Source organism: Pipistrellus kuhlii, unplaced genomic scaffold (genome assembly GCF_014108245.1).
Source record: "Pipistrellus kuhlii isolate mPipKuh1 unplaced genomic scaffold, mPipKuh1.p scaffold_m20_p_52, whole genome shotgun sequence".
NCBI lineage: Eukaryota > Metazoa > Chordata > Mammalia > Chiroptera > Vespertilionidae > Pipistrellus > Pipistrellus kuhlii.
This window is the reverse complement of record NW_023425554.1, coordinates 331,288-353,050: the sequence shown is the minus strand read 5'-3', so window position 1 is coordinate 353,050 and position 21,763 is coordinate 331,288. Positions and strand designations below refer to the sequence as shown.

Below are 21,763 nucleotides of genomic sequence, written 5' to 3'. Positions count from 1 at the left end.
GAGAGTACAGGCATTTTCCTACACTGCCATCTTGGTTCCATCAACCTGTCCTCTAAATCTCTGATTCAACCATTCTTCCTCTTATGTCCCTGAGCATGTTTACAACCATTGTTTTAAACTCTGCACCTGGAATTTTGGTTGCTTTTATTTCATTTAATTCTTTCTCTGGAGTGTTTGTTAGGGGCATTTTTGCCTCCCCAATTTGTTTCTGGATATTAGGTAGATCTCCTATGACCCAGCTTGCATAACAATAAAATGAGTAGCTAATAATTTTGCTTTCTCATTTTTAAGATAATCTCTGACACCAAGATAGTATGCAAATTTGCCTTTCCATATACATTGCTGTGGGAGATATTTATTTGATAATTAATTTTTGCCATAACTACTGTAGGCATTCTGGACCTTGAGCTGATTAAGCAACAAAATCAAGAAAGAAGGAAAAACAGAGTAGCATGTATAGAATGTAAGTGTCTGATATTGTGCTTTGATTTATGAGGCATCATCACAAAGATACCCATGTTTATTAAACATATTGCCTGCTAATTAAATGACACGGCTAATCGATAAGCACCTAGGTTCCCCACAATCATGAACTTCCCCTTTTAGAAAACTCTTGAGTAGCCTAGGTGACTACCTCATGAGTGACCCTGCTTTACTTCCCTTGCTCTAATTCCTGTGCTTGAAACTTCTTTAAATAATTTAAGTAACCACGTTATTAAGCTTTCTGCTCTGTTATATAAACAGTTTTCCCCTGCTCCTATGTTTTAAATTCATGAAGAAAGGACTAATCTGCAAAACCCTATTCATCCTATCCTTGGACTCTAATAAAGACAGAGCTCCAGACCATTATCTCTCTCTTTCTCCACATGACTGCCTTCTGTGGTCCCCTGAGAGTGGTGGGAGGAATGCATCTTGCATGTTCATGGTTTCCTGATGGTTGTTGCAATTATTATAAGGACCACACGGGTCAGATCAGCTATAATTATGGTCTGTATAACAAGTAGCAGAGCCAGACCAAAGCCCAGGCATTCCTAGCCTATAGTGTCACTACCAACAGGCTTGGACTTAAAGGAAACAATGAAAAAGTCTATAGTATCAGGAAGAGCTGTTAAGATGCTGAATTATAAAAAAACAAGGGCAACAAAGATAAAAACAGCAATTTTAGATTTTCCTGGAATGAAATGAGATAAATGGTTTCAGTAGCCAAGTGAATTTTTTTCCATAATTAGTAGTACCACTTAGGATTATTCAATCTATAAAATAAGAACAAATTATGCATGCATATAAGCATAAATAATGAATGCAAAACTCTGGGGGGGGGCATGTGTGAGAGTGGGGTGGGGGGACAATGGTAAAATATGTACACATATAATACCTTAATAAAAGAAAGAACAAATTACATACAATGATATATGTCATTGGAAAACAAATTATTCTTTTTTAAATTAAATTTATTAGGGTGAAAATTGGTTAATAAGATCAAATAGGATATAATTGTGTATTTCTTTGACACATGATCTGTATATTGTGTTGGGTGTCCAACACCCATAGTCAAATCATCTTCTGTCACCATGTATTTGGTCCCTTTATCCTTTAGTACTTGCCTACCCCCTTCCCTCTTGAAACCACCATAATGTTGTTTGTGTCTAAGGAAATCCCTGTTGCCCACTAAATAAACTGGAATTTCTAAGTATTTCTGAGTAAGGTTGGAACACTGTAAAGGTAAGAATAAGGACATAGGGAACAACTGTTTATGTAACAGAGCAGAAAGCTTAATAAAGTGGTTACTTAAATTATATAGAGAAGTTGCAACAAACAAATGGAAATTCCAGGAAATAAATTAAAAAATCAAGTTCTACAACCACATGCTAACTAAAGAATAACAATTTAAGGCTCCAAGACATTGACCCTTGCAATCATGGGCACTCCTTCATCTCTAGGACAACTGGACCTTTTATGACTGTCATCCCAACAAATCTTATCAGGAACCCTTTTATGTCTTTGTTCCAGAGACTGTAGACGAAGGGGTTCAGCATGGGTGTGACCACAGTGTACAACACTGAGGCTGCTGCACTTGAGTGTGAGCTGTGGGTAACAGCAGAGCTGAGGTACACACCTATGCCTGTTCCATAAAATAAGGAGGCAACTGAGAGGTGAGACACACACGTAGAAAATGCCTTATATTTTTGCAAAGCTGTTGGGATTCTTCTTATAGAGTCCACTATCTTAGAGTAAGAGTAAATTATACAAACAAAGGGACTACCACCCAGCAGCCCAATCCCAAAGTACACCACTATATTATTAAGAAAGGTGTCAGAACAGGCAAGTTGGACCATCTGACTGAGTTCACAGAAAAAGTGAGGGACTTTCAAGGGTGTACAGAAAGTTAGTTGCAACACCATTAAACTTTGTAACATGGAATACAGGGCACTCGTGATCTAGAACGCCAGGACCAACAGCCCACAGACCTGGGGGTTCATGATGACTGTGTAGTACAGCGGGTGACAGATGGCCACATACCTGTCATAGGCCATCACAGTCAGGAGCAAGTCATCTAACACTGCAAAGATTACAATAAAATACATCTGTGTGATGCAGCCTTCATAGGTAATGACTCTGCTTTGTGTCAGGATGTTCCACAGCATCTTGGGGATGGTGGTGGAGGTGAAACAGATGTCTACCAAGGACAGGTTGGAGAGGAAGAAGTACATGGGCATGTGGAGGTGGGAGTCAGAGCTGATGGCCAGGATGATGAGCAGGTTTCTGAACACAGTGATCAGGTACATCGAGAGGAAAAGCCCAAAAATGAGGGGCTGCAGTTCTGGTTCTTCTGAAAATCTGAGGAGAAGAAATTCTGAAATTGAGGTATCATTTCCTTGTACCGTGTAATGGAGGTGATGACTAAGAATGAAAAAACAAAAAAATCTGATTAATTTTCACACAAAAGAGCTTTAGTAACAGTTGAAATGCTGTCATTTATAGTTTCTCATCAATAATCAATATAGCCCTAGCCAGTTTGGCTCAGTGGTGATCTCAGTGGATAGAGCCTGCAGACCAAAGAGTTCTGGGATCCATTCCTGTCAAGGGCATATACCTTGGTCGCAGGCTCTCTCCTCCCTACCCGGGCCCTGGTTGGGGCGCAGGCAGGAGGCAACTATTTAATGCATTTCTCTCACATAGATATTTCTCTCTGTCTTCTGCTCTCTCTTCCACTCTCCCTAAAAAGCAACACAAAAATATCCTTGGGTGAGGATCAACAAACAAACTAAAAAACCAACAAAAAAGAATCAATATACTTTTTAAAAATATGGATCTGGTCATCATAATGGATCTCTCCTGACATCTCCCATTATGTGTTTTTGTCCCACTTAGACTTTTTCCCCAGGGGAAAAAAAAAATTAGGTGTAAAAAAGAGTGAATGAGGGTGCTATTGTTGTTGGTGGTAGTGGTGGTTTTTTTGTTTGTTTTTTTGTTTGTTTGTTTCCAGGGAGTTCAGGAAGCCCAGCAAACAAGGTGACATTTGAATAAAGACCTCAAGGCAGAAAGAGAGATAGACACAAAGATGCTGGGTGAAGTGTGTGCCCTGTTGATGAAAGAGCCAAGCAAAGACTCTGGGAATAACACTGTCTCAGATATTTAAGGCTCCAAAAGATGCCAGTGCCTAGAGGGGAGTGAGCAAGGGGGATGAGTGAAGAGGTCAGAGGAAGTTGAGGAATGAGGTGGCCTCTTTGCTATTGCTCAAACTTTAAGACACAGGGAAGCCCTTTATTACCTGTTGTTCCCTTCAATGTATCTATTTTGTTTCCAAAAAAAAAAAAAAAAAAAAGTACTTTCAGTTGAAATGACCCCTCATATCCACTCATTGCCTCACATTCTAGAAACTTTATTTTAAGGGTCACGTTTAGAGTGTATGGGCTCAGGTATTCCTGCCCTTCAACTGTTCAGGCCCCACAAAATACACAAGCACAACACAAACAACACACACACACACACACACACACACACAGAGGAACACAACTGACCCTCAGAGTGCACTCTGACCTGCTATGGCCTTGTTACTACAAGGCTCTACTTACTCCAGCCACAATAATTAGGAAAGAACTGATCCAAGGAAGGTGTCAATGTCACATTATCTTTACCCTGGAGAATGTGAAAATAGTATCAAATCCAGTTGGTAAGTCTCCCATGAACACAATAAGCATCTGTATTCAGGTGACCATTTGGAGTCCTTTATTTAACAAAACATAGAATGCACTTCAAAACAGAGAGGGGAAAGATATAGACATGTATGAGGGGGGGGAAAAAATATATATATATATATATATATATATATATATATATATATATATATATATATATATATACCGTATCTAAAATGATCAGATGGTTCCTGAGAGTTTGTGATGAGGTGCTAATTACGTTGATTATAGCAGCATTCAAATTCCAATTATTATATCCCCATGATGCCCAGAATAGCTGATAAAGCAGCCAAAAACAATGAATTCTCAGGGGGGGAAAAGGAATTATATCTTACAATGTTAAGATGCCTTACTGGGTGGCCGCGCGGCAGCTCCCCTTACCGTGTGACTACTGATCTCCGCGCTCTGTGATTAGGAAGGGTGACTGCGAGGTCGGTGTTGCGCTCCTTAGAACCAGGACGTGGATCATGATTTTGAAGATTAAATGCCTTTGTGGAAAAAAAAAAAAAAAAAAAAAAAAAAAAAGATGCCTTACTGATTTAACATCCCACTAGAAAAATAAGCAAAGGGCATAAACACACGATTTACAACAGAATTATACAACACATAACAATAGCAGTAGATATTTAATGTTGGAATGATTAAAGACTTTCTAAAGGGTATCAAATGCAAAACTGTTGGAATCAGAAAACTGGTTTTAAATCTCAGATCTACCATATATTAGTGGTTTGTCCATGGAGAGCCAACTAAACCATTCTAGATTTTAACACACTCACTCAAATAATGAAAATATCCTTTGTCTGGAAGTTTGACAGATTTAGTTAATATATAAATTAAAATCTTAGCATAGGTCCTTCCTGTTAATTAAACAAGTGTGCATTACTGGTCATGAGCTGAGCCTAATTTTTTCTTCAGCCCCTCCAATGTTTCTGTTGCTTCTCCACCTCCAGGTAAGAAAATAATTATAAAGCTCATTAGCATACTCTTTTTGCATGTTAAATACAATTCTTATGTGAATATCCAATATGAGAGAAAGTATTGTGAATTGTATGTCTCAACAATGTTTTTCTCAAGAAGTGTTGCAAAGTAGTATTTACTTCCCATGGTCAGGGTATTTCTAATAAAAGCAGAGCATGCTAAACTACATTACAACTTAAAACATAAAAAATAATGCCCTCACTTCCCTGGACAGGCCTTCAAACTTAAGTCTCTATTTTACAGCTCCTCTTAATTGCAAAACTCAGATATGTTCCAATTTTACTGGAACCACTTTGTATCTCCCATTCCCTATTAGTCTCACCCAATTGAATTTTAACAATGATCCTTGTATCTCTGAATCCAAAATATACCTTTTTTAGCATATGAAATAAATTCATTATAGATCAATGAGTCTACCTAACAAACAAATGTGACAATTTTTTGGCTTGATTCTAGATTGGTTTTCCTCTCTGGTGACCTCAGGTAAAAGTTCCCCATTTCCAATATCACCGAACATTTTTTGAAGTACCTAATGGGCCTTCTGACTCACCTGGGTTGGATTTTTGAGAAGGAGGTCTATGTGTGCAAATCTGAATTCTGGATGGTTGATGGTGGAGACTGAAGCTCTGTACCCAGACAGAACAACAGGAAGGAGGGAAGCATCAGTTCCAATGCCAGACATAGGAATCCAAAAGCAACAACCATGCCCTGTCCAGCTCAAGAATGGCCACCCTGAGGGACTGCAGTAGAAGAGATATACAGCCCCCAATATCTGCTCATTAGGCAATGTTTCCATTGTTACTCCCTCCTCTGAGCACATTACTTCTCTGAGAGACCCTGGTCTGGACACAGAGGAAATTATTCCTGCTATTTCTTCTCCCAAGAGGCCGAATTAGAAGTCAGGCGAATCCATCTTTGATTACTCCTTCTCTGTAAACTCACCTGCCTTCCAGAGTTTTAATATCCTTGCATCTTATCTCAATCTTGGGTTAATGTTTTCTCTACATCTAAGACTGAGTAGCCTATACAGACTAGGACTCATGGACCTCCAAAGTAATGACTTGTGGCTAGGAGCAACTGATATCTCTAGGAAATTGTTATTACCCTCTCCAACAATGACTAGAAGAGTCTTCCTTTGCTCTAAAACCATGGGTACAATAACCTTAGGCTTTGTTCATGCAACACAAGTTAAGAACTGTCATTTAGGACTTCATTTACAAAATGTTGGTCAATAATATGATATATTTAGAAGTTTTTATGCACTGTGAACCAAGCTTAGAATCTTACATGGGTTATCTCATTTAATTTATATAAAAACTTCATTTTTTAAAATCCATACTATTACAAAATTCTACATTTGAGAAATGTGACTCAGAAAGGTAAAATGATCTGGGCATAGTAATGACTGTAGTGAAAGTATGCCACATTTTAATTTTTTATCGGAAATGGGTGCTATATCTTGTCAAAATGCTATTCTACTCTATTGTTGTGATCATATGATTTCTCTCCTTTTATTTTGTTAATATTATTGAACCCGTCCTTGAATCCCTATAATGAACCCCACCTGATAGTGATGTATTATTCATTAATGTGTTGTATTTGGTTAACAATTTTTGCATCTATATTCATGGGAGATTATATATATATATATATATATATATATATATATATATATATATATATATATATAATGATGCTATGTGAATATATATAATGATGATGTGAATGATGCTATTAAATACTCTGAATATTTTGGTAGAATTAACCAATAAAGCGATCTGGCCCTAGGCTTTTGTTTTTTGAAGTTTGGGGGATTACTCTTTGAATTTCCTTAGTAGTTATCAGTCTATTTAGCCAATTCTTCAAGATTCCCCAAAATAGGAAGGTTGTATTCTAAGAATCTGTCCATTTCTTCTACTTTATAGAATTTGGTGGCATGCACCCCTTAATTGTATTCTTGTACAGTTCTTTGTATTTATGTGGTGATCATTGTAACTTCTCTTTCATTTCTGAATTTGAGTGTGTCTAGCCAGATGTTTTTTAAAATTTTGTTCAACTTTTAAAAGAGCCAGGATTTTGTTTCATTAATTTTATTGTCTTTTTCCCTTCTATTTTATTCATTTATGCTCATAATTTTATTTTTCCCTTCCTTTTATGGACTTTGGCTATCCTTTGTTCTTCTTTTTCTAGTTTGTAAAGATGTAACAGTAGATTATTTATATAGGATTTTTGTGGTGTGTTTTTTCTTTGTTTGTTTTGTTTTGTTTTTTAGATAGACCTGTAAAGCTATAAACTCTCCTCCTGCTGCATCCCAAAAATGTTGGTATCTCATGTTTTCATTTTAATTTGTCTCTATTTACCTCTTATTTCTTCTTTGAACTAGTAGTTGTTTAACAGAATGTTGTTTAATCTCCACTTATATGTGGTTTTTTCCAGCTTTCTTCTTGTAGTTAATTTCATACTATTGTGGTTACAAAATATGATTGGCATGATTTCAATTTTATAAAATTTATTGAGACTAATGTGTTACAACATATGGTCTATCCTTGAGAATGTGCTGTGTGCACATGAAAGAATATGTATTCTGTCATTTTGGGTTGGAAAGTTCTATAAATATCAATTAAGTTTATCACTCTAATGTGACATTTAACATCCAGGAAACCCCCTGCAGTGGTAACAGGTCACAACAACAAGGGATGACTAGAACCACATCATTCCAAGATGGAAGGAAATAAATCGATATTTCCTTATTGACATTCTATATAAATGTCTATGCATTACTGTGAGTAAGGTATTCAAGTCCCCTACGATATAATTGTATTTATATCAGTTTCTCCACCCAGGTCTATTAGAATAGCTTTATATATTAATAATTTGGTGCTCATTGAACTACATAAATGAACAAAGTCAGTGAGCGAGCCCCATGCTCATTTGACCTCACATTATAGAAAGAAGGCCCAGTACAATGAAATAAGTGTGCTATGAAACTGAAGTCAGGATCAATGTTTAGGAGACCAAAGTATGAGGGAGCCCAGGGCTCTGTGAGGGTGGAGCTGGCTGAAAGTTCACAGACACTTGAGCCTCCCATTTGAAGATGTGGAATTTTGGCTTCTATCTCCAGTGAGGTATGACTAGGGGATGAATTTAAATCAGAGAGTTTAATGATCAGCACAAATTCCACTGATATTTATACTGGTATCATGCTACTAGGATTTATAACTAACCTCCTAATTTTATTACTACCTCATTCAACTCCATGACCAGAATTCATAGAATAATGCCTGGGAACATTGATTATCAAGTATATATGTCCCAGTGGCTTCTATATGAATATGAGGCAGGAGGGAAAGAAATCAAAGCCCCCCCATCTGATCAAAGAGAAAACATTTTATGGCAGGAAACCCCCTGCAGTGGTAACAGGTCATAACAACAAGGGATGACTAGAACCACATCATTCCAAGATGGAAGGAAATTGACCAAAGACCATCATTACAATGAAAAGTGACACCACAAAATAGTTGCCCAACGGGGACAAACTCCATGTCACTTCCACAACAACACTGTTAGGAATAAGGCCCCCTCTCACCCAAAAGGCAGAGTCAAAATATGGTGCCACAGCGCTTGAAGACCACCATCCCCCTTCCACCCTAAAATACACATAAAATCCCAGGAACTAACTGAGCACCTGCACAACTCTCTCAAGTTGGTCCATTTATGTGGTACTTATCTTTTACAGTGTCACCCATGCCCAGACCTCTTTCTTTCTCTCTACCTGAATAAAACTTGCTTTATTCTCACTTGGATTCATCCTTGAAATCTTTCCTGGATCAGTCAAGGATCTGAAAGTCACCTGACACTAGAAATTCTGGATTGTACTGGGGCAGGGCCAGCCCCCAGCACAGAAGCAGTCCAGTAACACATACATTCATGAGAGGTACAGAGACAAAGGGGAAATGAGGCATATGTGACATTCTGAGCTAACAGAGCTATTGAAGATTCTACCCTTTCCCCACTGGGTACTCTTGGCTCCTTCTTCCTTAGGTGCATGTGTTTATTTCTGGGCTCTCTGTTTTCTGTTTCTTTGATCTGAGAGTCTGGTTTTTTTGTTTTTGTTTTTGCCAGTTCTGCTTTAAGTACTATAGCTTTGTATGTAGTGTGAAACCTGTGAGCATGATAGTGCTAGCTTAGTTTTGCTTTCTCAAGATTGCTTTGGCTATGCAGGATCTTTTGTAGCTCCTACAAGTTTTAGAATTGTTTGTTCTATTTCTGTGAAAAATGACATGAGAATTTTGATTGAGATTGCCCTGAATTGATATAGATTGCTTTGGGCATTTTTCTAATTCAATATAGTAAATTTGAATATCTAATTGGCTTTATTAAGTAAATCATGAATCAGACAGTATCCCATCTAACAACTAAGAGAGCTTTCTGAAGGATTGTACAAAATAAGAAGTTTTTTAAAGAAAAAAAAAAAAGAGTAGCTTAAGGGACTCTAGGTAACAGAAAAGAAAGGAAGTAGGTGAGGGGCCTTGACATCTCTTGTTTAGGAAAGAAGAACAAGAATGTTTTATCATGAAGATTTTTTCTTTCTATAGAAATAAAAAGGGCCCATGTGACAGATTACCTTACGGGTACTTGACCAAAAGTATCCAACATGGCTAATTAAAATTATATTTCTTAGAGATGTAGATCCTTCCTTTAGATCCATTATTAAATCTGGGTTTGGCATTCTAGACTTTTAGCATGAGTGATGCCAATATTAATTCCTCCAATCTATGACCAGAGTATACTTTTCCATTTTTGCGTCTTCTTCATTAATATTCAGCAATATATTATAGTTTTCAGTGTACAGGTCTTTCACTTCCTAGGTTATATTTACTCCTAGAATTTTATTCTTTTTAATGCAGTGGTAAATGGGATTGTTTTCTTAATTTCTCTCTCTGACAGTTTGTTATTAGACGCCACAGATGTCTGTAATTCATTTTGTATCCAACAATGTTACTGAATTCATTTTTGTTCTAACAAATTGTTTTTATTTTAAATAACTTATTGGAATTTTTGGATGAAATAAACTGAACATATTTAAAATACAAACTTTTCTGAATTAAAGGAGCCATACAGAAATTAAGATTACATGTAATTACTCTGATTCTCTGATTCCTTATTTCTGGTGATGATGGGATGTGATAAATGTAATGCAGTCAATTTCATTAATAAATAAAATAATTGCCAAAACCGGTTTGGCTCAGTGGTAGAGCGTCGGTCTGTGGACTGAGGGGTCCCGGGTTCAATTCCGGTCAAGGGCATGTACGTTGGTTGCGGGCACATCCCCCGTGGGGTGTGTGCAGGAGGCGGCTGGTCGATGTTTCTCTCTCATTGACGTTTCTGGCTCTTAATCTCTCTCCCTTCAACCCTGTAAAAAATGAATAAAATATATTTTTAAAAATAAATAAATAAATAAATAAATAAAGTAATTGGAAATATTTGGTGAGTCTAAGAACTCCTTCACAGGTAAGAAGTATATGTATAAATACATGTGTGTACATTTTATCTGAATTTCTTTCTAGTAAACACACACATATATATGTCCAACACAGACACATTAAAATTATCATCTTATATGTTGAAAGAGAACTTGAAAAAAAATTGGAGGGAATGGAAGTTAAAAGAACAAATGGTTAAATTAAAGTGAAATTAAAAGAAAGAAATGTGTACACGAAGATGTAAAGTAGAAGTGTTGAAGAAGATGGTGGCAGAGCTGGTGGAAGTTGCTCTCCCCTCCTCCCAGCCCTGAACTGGAATCACCACTAAATTATACAGCAATCAACCTGGAGATCCAACTGAAAACAGCTGGACAGAAGTCTTTCAACTAAATATTTTTAGAAGAAGCCACATCAAAACCAATGCCATCTTTCCTGGGGCAAACACTCCCCTCCAATCTGCACCAGCCTAGCTGACTGCACAAGCCTTATGCTCCAGGCCACCCTTGCCATCCTGTCTGAGCTCACAGCCCACAAAGGAGTGTGCTGTCTGAACCTGTTCTAGGAATGGGGAGGCAGTGACTTTATTTCTAGAAACTCAGATCAATGCAAAAGATAATTGCTTAAACCTGCATAACAACCTTACCCTGTTTACTGAGCTTTTCCTGGTAACTTCCCATATTTGACTCCCCTCCATTCACACCTTTTTTTGTCTTCAGCTAATGATGCTGGCTAAGGTGGTATTTTCAGGGTTACATAATTTTCCTAGGTCTACATTTGTGTAAGTGCATTTTCTGATGTGCCCTAAATGACAGTCACCTAGGCATGCTTTTCTCAACATATCCATGTTTGTTAAGCAGTGCACGACTGTTCATCTTTCTTTCAAAATCTTAAGCAAATACAGTTTTTGGTGAAGATGGCTTACAACTATTTGCCCCTTACTCTACAACAGAACCAAAACTTGCTACTCAAAGAGTGGTCCTCAGACCAGGACCTCAAAACCAGCATTTTCCTACAACATTTGAGAAATGAAGATGCCCTAGGCCCACCAGGACCTGCTGAATCAGTACTTGAACTACAATCATGGGTGACTCATATTGATAAAGACTAACAGGAATTTCAGCAACCATAAACAGTCAGGAGGGGCTATTGGAAGAGATAGCTCTAATGGAATTTCTCACACTGGATGGAATCCGGAGAGCCCTACAGGAAGAACTCTATGTTTATAAAGTTCCATTGTTCTAATTTCCCCTTTCTTCTTCCTTTCCCCTCCATAAGGAGCCCTCCATCTTGGCACACAGGCTAGAGTGTGCATGTGACTTATCTTGTCTGCACACATGGGTTGCAATACTTTCTTTTCCCTGAATAAAGCCTTTTGGTGATAAAACACTTATCAATGTTATTTTTTAAGTCAATAATAAGCCCTGTGAACTTGAAGAAGGGCTCGTCTAGACTGGAAATTTTTACCTTCTAAATATGACATAATTATTTGTGTTGGGTATTATAAGTATTTAGCAGCCTACCTTTAGATATTTCCTCATTGGGAACCACTGCACAGTTTGAGAACTGAAAGCATCATGACAGATTCTACACTTGATCTTAGCCAAAAGGCCGAGAAGCGATGACAGATTCTAATTAACACCTTACTCTGATTATAATGTTGGGCTGGTCACTAAACTTCCTCAAGCCCCACTTATGCAATGGAGAATGAAATTGATAATTTTATCACTTCAGAGAAAGGACTTTTATAAACTTTAAATCAAATAATGCATTTAAGGTACTAAACCCAGATTGTATAGCATAAAATTATGTCTCATAATTAACAAAGGTCTTATAATGTGGGACTAAATAGCAGCTCTTATCTTCCGATATAAGTATGAAATTTATCATTGATTTGGCAAATGTGTCATGAAGCCAAGGAGTATGACTTTTCATCAAAGTCACGCAGTCCTCTCCCTTGTAGAAGACAGAAATTGCAATTTTCTGGAGGTATCATGGCTTGTGCCATGGCTTGTGCCTCACAACAATTCAGTGCTTTGAAAAATCCAAGGTTCCTAGTCAAGGCAGTCTCCATGGTCTTGGACTTTAGAAAAAATGTAATTCAAAGTTGGGTAAGCTGCTGGGAGAAGAGACCTCAAGAGGATCATAAAGAAGTAACAAAAACAAGATTCACGTAACTTCTAACGTGGTCCCTTGGGAACAGAGAATCGGCAGGAACATTTTCCATTCTGTTCACACTGGTGTGGCCCACAGGGAAACTGAGTGCCCTGAGGTGGGAGCAACAATGCAAACAGGTATCTAATGAGCAGATAAAGGAGGAATAATATACCTCTGAGGCACACTCACAACATGTACGAAGTTAGGCTGAAAAAGAACATATTCGTTTCTTTTGGAGTCTTAATTCTGACTCTGAGAATAGTGCCTGACTCCTTCCTTCTCTTTTGTCTGAGAACAGAGCTTCAGTCTCCCACATTTACCATCCATGGAGCAATTCAGACTTCTACAAGGGGTCCCTCCTTCCAGAGACCCATCCAGGTGAGTTTGAGAGTGCAGTAGATGCTGAGGGAAGATTTAAGGAAGGCATCCCAGAATTTTTCCCTGAGGTAACTGAGAGCCTAGCCAGGCCAGCTCAGAGCTGAGAGACTGCCATATCTGTTTTCTAGACAGGCGAATACATAGTTAATACATTTAGTATGCTAAATTAGTTTTGTCCTGAAAACAGTGCTATTTGGTATAGAATTCCTCTATATGTGTTTAGGTCAATTTAGGGGAATGAATGAAAATGTATTAATTTTGTGTGGTCAGTTCTATCAGTTTGTCATTTCTATCATGTCTGTGTTTTCTCCCATTACTTTTAATGTAAACAGTTCTACATCTTTCACCTTGGCAAAACATTCTTTGGCATTCAATTAATGATCTTTACTATCCATTTTCTAAGCATAATCTATTTATGTTTATATAGGTAGAAATTATAACTATAGATACTGCTTACTCCACTGCCTTTTAAAAGTATATTTTTGTATTTTTATTTCTACATCCTTGCCCACATATCTGGCATTAGAGGTTTATATTGATGTGATCAAAGCTTTATGGGGGGAAGGTGGGATTTTCTTTTCTTTTTCAATTTTCTTCCAATTTTATTAATGCCAATATTTGAATACACAATATTTAACCATGTTCATGTTCCCTGCCATTTTTATATTATGAATATTTCATTCCTTAACTTTTTCCATATAAAAGCACACATTAATAAAACTACATAAAGGAACAAAGTCAGTGAGTGAGCTCCCTGCTCATTTGACCTCACATTATAGAAAGAAGGCCCAGTACAATGAAATGTGTGCCATGATATCATATTCTCAGAGGTAAATATGTGAAGAAAGGTGAACAGTTGTTGTGGCATTAGCAGGATTTTATAAAAAATGTTCGGAATAATTTGTATGTCAACAAGGAACAGAACCAGGACTAGTTCCCATTCATCAGTTGTGTCACAAAAGAGATCTAAACTCAAAGCCAAAAGTAGCAAAGGAAAGATGCCATTGAGCCATATAAACACCAGGGTGATCCAATAAACATGGAATAGGTGCAGGAATCACAATTAGATCAGAGTCTGGGGAGGATGCTGTGATGAGGCCAGTGGAGCAGTGAAGTTCCAGTCAGTGTGTGGTCCCTTGAGTCAGAGGTATCTTCAATACACACATTGGCTCCCTTTTCTCTCTGCAGCGGGCTCTCAGGTGGGCTTTTCACTGTTATTTTTCCCTCATTATCAGGAAATGGCCTTTTAAGCTGTCCTTGGATTTAGTTTTGGTAAATTCCAGCTTTTTTTACTGTGTTCCAACAAAAGACATGCCTTTGACATTGTGACCCAGCATTTTTACGCACACTTCTCAAGCATGTCCTCCACACACACACACACACACACACACACACACACAAGCATGAGTGAACACAGGGAACCATGAAATTATTATTTATGTACTCTCACTATGTATGACACAATCTAATACTTTCTTTTGTGCCTTTTTCATTCCATTCTATTTCATTCTTACAACTGTAAACTGACACCCTAATATCTCCTGATCTCAGAATATGGAGAACACTTCTCAAGCATGTCCTCCACACCTAAGTTCATGGAATCCTGTCATAGAATTCAGATACACTAAACTAAATCTGAAGGAGGGAAAGTGTTTGTATAACATGCTCTAAGCCTTAGGTACTCACAGTCTAGCAAGGCACAAACACATGGAATTAAATAAGTCTCAACGTGGTTGCCCCATCACTTAGATTAAGAGCATGAGAAAGTGACCTTTTCCTGTGCTAATGTTAGGAAAAGAAAAGGTTCATGAAGGAGAGAATCCAGTCCCTCTGAAAGAGGAGTTGAAATTTGGAGGATGGAGAGGGGGGTGAAAAATTCCAAAAGACCAATGGGGAGACCCCAAGCAGAGGAAAGCAAGCCCTTAAAGGCTCTGAAGCCTGAAGCTGTGGTGTCAGGTGAAGCTGGAGTCAATCTCAATGTGTAGGAGACCAGTGTGAGGGAGCCCAGGGCTCTGTGAGGGTGGAGCTGGCTGAAAGTTCACAGGCACCTGAGCCTCCCATTTGAAGCTGTGGAATTTTGGCTTCTATCTCCAGTGAAGTATGACTAGGGGAGGAATTTAAATCAGAGGGTTCAATGATCAGCATTAAAGTTCTCTCTGTTGTGGTGTGAATTTGGCTATAGGGGTGCCCACCAAGTTAGTAGGGGGAAATGACAGGGAACTGAAATGTGTCTGTGGCATTGGAGACCTAGGTGTTAGGAAGCAATAAAGACATTTGAGATGTAGAATAATCAGCCTCATCCCATCATAGTGTAACCATTCATTTACTAACAAGAAGGAAGTACACCAAGCTCTATACCTACCACATATTGGTTATCTGTCCATCATCATATGCCGATGGACACTGCAATCTTTACCATGAGGATATTAACAATTAAGATGAGGATATTAACAATTAGTAGTCTGTAGCCCTAACTGGTTTGGCTCAGTGGATAGAGCATGGATCCGAGATTGAAGAGTTCCAGGTTCATTTCCGCTGAAGAACACATTCCTAGGTTGTGGGCTCAATCCCTGTAAGACCTGTGTAGGAGGCAGCAGATCAGTGATTCTCTTTCATCATTGATGTGTCTATCTCTCTCTCACACCTTCTCCCTTCTCTCTGAAATCAAGAAAAATATATTTTTTAGAAAAAGACAAAGAGAGAATCTTAAAAGCAGCAAGAGAAAAGCAGTTAATTACCTACAAGAGATCACCCATATGACTCTTGGCTAATTTCTAAACAGAAAATTGGCATGCCAGAAGGGAGTGCTAAGAAATACTTAAAATGATGAATATCAAGGACCTAGAACCAAGAATACTCTACCCAGCTCAGCTGCCATTTAGAATTAAAGGTAAGTTAAAGAGCTTTACATACAAGAAAAAGCTAAAGGAGTTTATCACTACCAAACCAGTATTACATGAAATGTTGAAGGGTATTCTTGAAGAAGAAGAAGAAGAAGAAGCAGGAGGAGGAGGAGGAGGAGGAGGAGGAGGAGGAGGAAGAGGAGGAGGAGAAAGAAGAAGAGGAGGGGAGGAGGAGGAGGAGAAAGAAGAGGAATAGGAGGAGAAGGAGGAGGAGGAGGAGGACAAAGAAGAAGAGGAGGAGGAGGAGGGACAGGAGGGGGGAGAAGAGGAAGGGCAGGAGGAGGAGAGGGAAGAGGATGAAAAGAAAAAGGAGGAGGGGAAAAACACCAAAAATATAAACAATAGAATGGCAATAAAAACATATGTATCAATAATTGAAACTAAAAATCAAGGTAAAAGAACAGGGAATCTAATGAACAAAATAAACTGATGAATAAAACGGAACCAGAGGTCTAGAAACATGGAACAGATTAATGAATCTCAGAGGGAAGGGGTGAGTAGGGAAGAGATTAACCAAAGAACTTATGTGCATATATGCATTGCCTATGCACACAGACAGTAGCATGGTGAAGGCCAACAGTGAGATGGAAACAGGATAAAGGGAGTAATGGGGCTAAAAAGGTGGGGTTGCCGAAATCAATTTGGCTCAGTGGATAGAGTGTCAGCCTGTGGACTGAAAGATCCCAGGTTCGATTCTGGTCAGGGGCATGTATCTTGGTTGCGGCCACAACCCCAGTAGTGGGTGTGCAAGAGGCAGCTGATCAATGATTCTCTCTCATCAGTGTTTCTAACTCTCTATCCCTCTCTCTTCCTCTCTGTAAAAAATCAATAAAATATATTTTTAAAAGAAAATAAATAAATAAAATAAAAAGGTGGGGTCATCTGTAATACTCTCAATAATAAGGATTTTAAAACAAACAAATGAACAAAAACCTGTGTAGTCCATGACAAACTTGGGGGAAAAGTTTGAGGAGGACAGAAATTCCTAATCAGAGATGTCATGGGTTGGGGTGTGTGTCTTAAAGGAGTGATATGTTCAAAAAAATAGATATTGAGCCAAAACTGGTTTGGGTCATCAGATAGAGCGTCGGTCTGCAGACTAAAAGGTCCCAGGTTTGATTCCGGTCAAGGGCATGTACATTGGTGGTGGGCACATTTCCGGTAAGGGGTGTGCAGGAGGCAGCTGGTCAATGTTTCTCTTTCATTGACATTTCTAGCTCTCTGCCCCTCTCTGTTCCTCTCTGTGGAAAATCAATAAAATATATTTTAAAAAATAGATATTGATTACTTCACTGCAAAGTATAACTGTAGAATTTCAATTATGTTAGTAATAGCCATTTCTTTAAAAATTGATCATACTATTTTTTTTCTTTCCTATAAGTCACCTACACCACATGAGAGGAGGCAATGATACCCCAATTTCAGAATTTCTTCTTCTGGGATTATCAGAGGAAGCAGAACTACAGCCCCTCATATTTGGGCTTTTCCTTTCCATGTACCTGATCACTGTGTTGGGAAACCTGCTCATCATCCTGGCTGTCAGCTCAGACTCCCACCTCCACACGCCCATGTACTTCTTCCTCTGCAACCTGTCCTTGGTAGACATCTGTTTCACCTCCAACACTGTCCCAAAGATGCTGTGGAACATCCAGGCACAGAGCAGAGTCATCACCTATGCAGGATGCATCACCCAGATGTATTTTTTTCTACTGTTTGGAATGTTGGACAACTTCCTCTTGACCGTGATGGCCTATGACCGGTTTGTGGCCATCTGCCACCCCCTGCACTACATGGTCATCATGAACCCCCGGCTCTGTGGACTGCTGGTTCTGGTGTCCTGGATCATTAGTGGCCTGAATTCCCTGTTACAAAGCATAATGGTATTGCAGCTGTCCTTCTGTACACACTTTGAAATCGCCCATTATTTTTGTGAAATCAAACAGGTCATCCAACTTGCATGTTCTGACACCTTCCTTAATAACATGGTGATGTACTTTGTAAGTGCACTTCTGGGTGCTGGCCCCCTCGCTGGTATCATTTACTCTTACTCTAAGATAGTATCCTCCATTTGTGCGATCCCATCAGCACAGGGGAAGTATAAGGCATTTTCTACGTGTGCATCTCACCTCTCAGTTGTCTCCTTATTTTATGGTACAGTCCTAGGAGTGTATCTCAGCTCTGCTGCTATCCACAGCTCACACTCAGGTGCCATAGCCTCAGTGATGTATGCTGTGGTCACACCCATGCTGAACCCCTTCATCTACAGTCTCAGGAACAAGGACATCAAGAGGGCCCTGAAAAGATTCTATGGGATGGCAGGTACAAAAGGGACAATCATCCTGAGGTAGAAAAAGTGCTTTAAGACTCAAAACCAGAAATTGAGATTCTCTCATCAGATTGTAGTTTTCATACTTGCTCCTTGTATTCTGTCCTTGACTTTCTTTTGTTTCAACTCTTCTATACAATATAAGTAACCATTTTACTAAGCTTTCTGCTTTGTCTGTTAAATGGACAATAGTTCCCTTTGTCTTTTTTTTTTTTTTTTAACTTCACAATGTATTTCCCAACCTTGATCAGAAATATTTGGAAGTTTTCATTTCCTTCACTAGCAACTTTGATGTCTTAACAATAATTTCTTCTCAAAGGACATTATCATTGTAAGTAATTTGTTCCTGTGTCCACCATCTGTCCCTCATGTTTTGTACCTTAACTGATCTTCCTGATACTGTGCACTTTACGATTGTTCCCTATAAGTTTCCATCTATTAATAGTGATAGACTAGGATTGGAATGTGTGGGCACTGGGTTGGGTCCTACAACTTGTTCCTCAGACCAGAGTCAATATTGTGACCAGATAGATCCTAATGGTTCTTATTAGTATTGTAACAAGCATCAAGGAATTATGAAAATGTAAGTTTTATTACTCACGGGTCTAGCATGCCCAAATGCCACACAGGAAAGTGTGTGTGTGTGTGTGTGTGTGTGTGTGTGTGTGTGTGTGTGTGTTGTGTGAAAGAGAGAGATAGACAGGCAGACCAGAGAGATAAGAAATGGACTTTGACTGAAGGGATCTGCCTGTATAAGGATCCAAGACAGGATGGCTAAGGTTTGGTGGGTTTACTTTTTCATAAAAACATAAGAGTTGAAATTAGAGCATAGGAAGGAAAAGTGGGCTCACCTATAAGGTCATTTATCTAGTTTTCTATAAGGGGAATTTTGTAATATGTTAATCTTGTATAAAAATCACAAAAATTCTGTGTTTAATTCCAAATAAATTCTGCTAACTAGATATAACCATTGTTTAATGTGAACTTCCTTCCTTTACTTGTATTGAAATTGCTTCTAATCTATATATACAGTATGAATGCCTAAGCAACCAAACAACCGAATAATCGAACGACTGAGCGACCAAATGACCAGTCACTGTGAAGTGCACTTACCAAAGGGGGCAGATGCTCAACACAAGAGCTGCCCTCTTGTGGTCAGTGCACTCTTACAGCCAACCTCCTGCTGTTGGCCATATTCCCATTATACCTCTCCTCAGCTGGCCAACCTCCTGTGGTCTCTCCCCCAAAAAAGGGCAACCTCCATGGTCCCACCCTTGGCCGGCCAACCTAACAGGACCCTCCTCCCAGCAGGCTAGCCAACCTCCCTCAGTAGCCCCACCTGGCTGGCCAGCCGCCCCTGATCAACACTGATTGCCAACCAGGTTGAAAGAATCCTCCCCGTGCATGAATTCATGTAGTGAGCTTCTAGTTAAAAATAAAATTGCTTATATTTCAGCTTCCAAATCAAATTAACATTAAAGGGGAACTTTTTGGTACCATTTATACGGCATTATGAGGTAAAGCAACTAGAGCTACAGAAGGGAGGAAGGACATTGTAAGACAAGAAGAAGAAAACATGTTCCCTAATTGGTTTGGCTCAGTAGATAGAGCATTGGCCTGTGAGTTAAAGGGTCCCATGTTCAATTCTGGTCAAAGACCTCAAAGTCAGAAACACAATTACCTCTGTAACTGAAGAGTTTATCCACCAGGCACCAGGTGAGTCACACACACTGAACATGAGATTTGTAGTGAAGAGATTAGAGACTAGACTCGCTTGTTATTGGTAGCATCAATATATTCTCCTTGCACAGTGCTACCAATAAAATATATTTTATTAAAAAAAAAGATGTTCAGTAATTAAAATTTTGCCCAATATTTTATTGATTTTTTTACAGATGGGGTCTTCAATGGGTGATCAGCTCATGTATATATTCTGATTGGTTGGAGCAGGTGTTATGATGATATACTTTAAGAGTTGTGATCATCAGTCATCCAATGTCACCTAGTCTTGGGTTTATGTGACCGTAGTCCATGAGTCAGTGGTTTTTTATTTATTAGAACATTTTTAGTTCTTATAAAACCAACTGAAGTCATATCTCACTATGTTATCACAGATTCCAGAGGAGGGACTAGTGCGACAAGACCAAAACCACAGGAAAGCAGGCAGAGTAGGAAATCTACAGCTAGAAAGAAGGAGAGAGGCTCACGGATGGCCACAAACCGGTCATAGGACATCACGGTCAGAGGAAAATATCCAACCCAGCAAAATGTATATAAAAATACATCTGGGTGATGCATCCTGCATAGGTAGTGACTTTGCTCTGTGTCTGGATGTTCACCGGCATCTTTGGGATGGTATCGGAGGTGAAACAGATGTCTAGCAAGGACAGGTTGGAGAGGAAGAAGTACATGGGTGTGTGGATGTAGGAATCTGAGCTGACAGCCAGGATGATGAGCAGGTTTCCCATCACAGTGATCAGGTACATGGAGAGGAAAAGCCCAAATATGAGGGGCTACAGTTCTGGTTTCTCTGAAAATCCCAGAAGAACAAACTCTGAAATTTGTGTAAGGTTCACAAGTTCCATGAGGTGGAGTTGACCATCAGGAAAGATAAAAGTAACATGACTAATTTTCACTAAAATGTTTATATTTTGCATGCTAGACATTACTTTTAATATTTTAATATTTTATAGATGTTATGGTCCCCTTTAGGGGGTATCCCTTGCCATCCTTAATATGGAATATGTGTCCCTATCACCTATGTATCTGAGGGGTTCATGTATTCTAAAGTTTTGATGAGAATTTCTTCATGTTTCTCAGGAATATAAATTGAATGTTGACCATGTTTTAGGCACTGTCCAGGTTGTGAGAAAAGGGTACTGAAGCATAAAATCTCTCCAATCCAATGAGGGAGAAAAAATGTAGAAGCAAATAATAAAATATTAAATTACTTCAGATGTTGGCAGTGGTATGAAGAAAAGGAAAGCACATCTAAAAGGGACAATGAGTAAGGAGTTACGTTTTTCATGGGCTTTTAGGTAGATCTGCAAATAAGGTGACATTTGAACAGAGACCTCAAATAAGTGAAATGTGGAAAGTTCTGTGATGTCCTCAATTAAATACACTAGGGCTAGAGAGATTGAGAAAAACAATAGTAGTCATCCAGCTAAAAGCTGTGGCCCACTTACAAAAGACTGCTCACATTCCTGATGTGTGTTGGAACTTGAATCAACTTCTGTAGAGAGCATAAGGTGCCCCTGCATCCTGCATGCCCATGAGCTTTCAGGACTGCTGCCTATAACCAATCAAAGTAGTGAATAGTCTTCCTCAGTAGCTATTCAA

The 21,763-nt window shown here is 38.8% G+C and overlaps 1 protein-coding gene and 2 pseudogenes across 1 annotated transcript; 1 reads left to right on the top strand and 2 right to left on the bottom strand.

The window, feature by feature from the left end:
• Positions 1-1,916: 1,916 nt before the first annotated feature.
• On the bottom strand, positions 1,917-2,819 carry LOC118706502 (annotated as a pseudogene).
• Positions 2,820-12,069: 9,250 nt separating this feature from the next.
• Positions 12,070-12,280, bottom strand: LOC118706620 (annotated as a pseudogene).
• Positions 12,281-17,489: 5,209 nt separating this feature from the next.
• Positions 17,490-18,465, top strand: LOC118706609 (olfactory receptor 7A10-like). Its single transcript, XM_036416045.2, has one exon. It carries the CDS (start codon positions 17,490-17,492, stop codon positions 18,441-18,443), a length of 954 nt encoding a protein of 317 aa, XP_036271938.1. The 3' UTR covers positions 18,444-18,465.
• Positions 18,466-21,763: the final 3,298 nt, after the last annotated feature.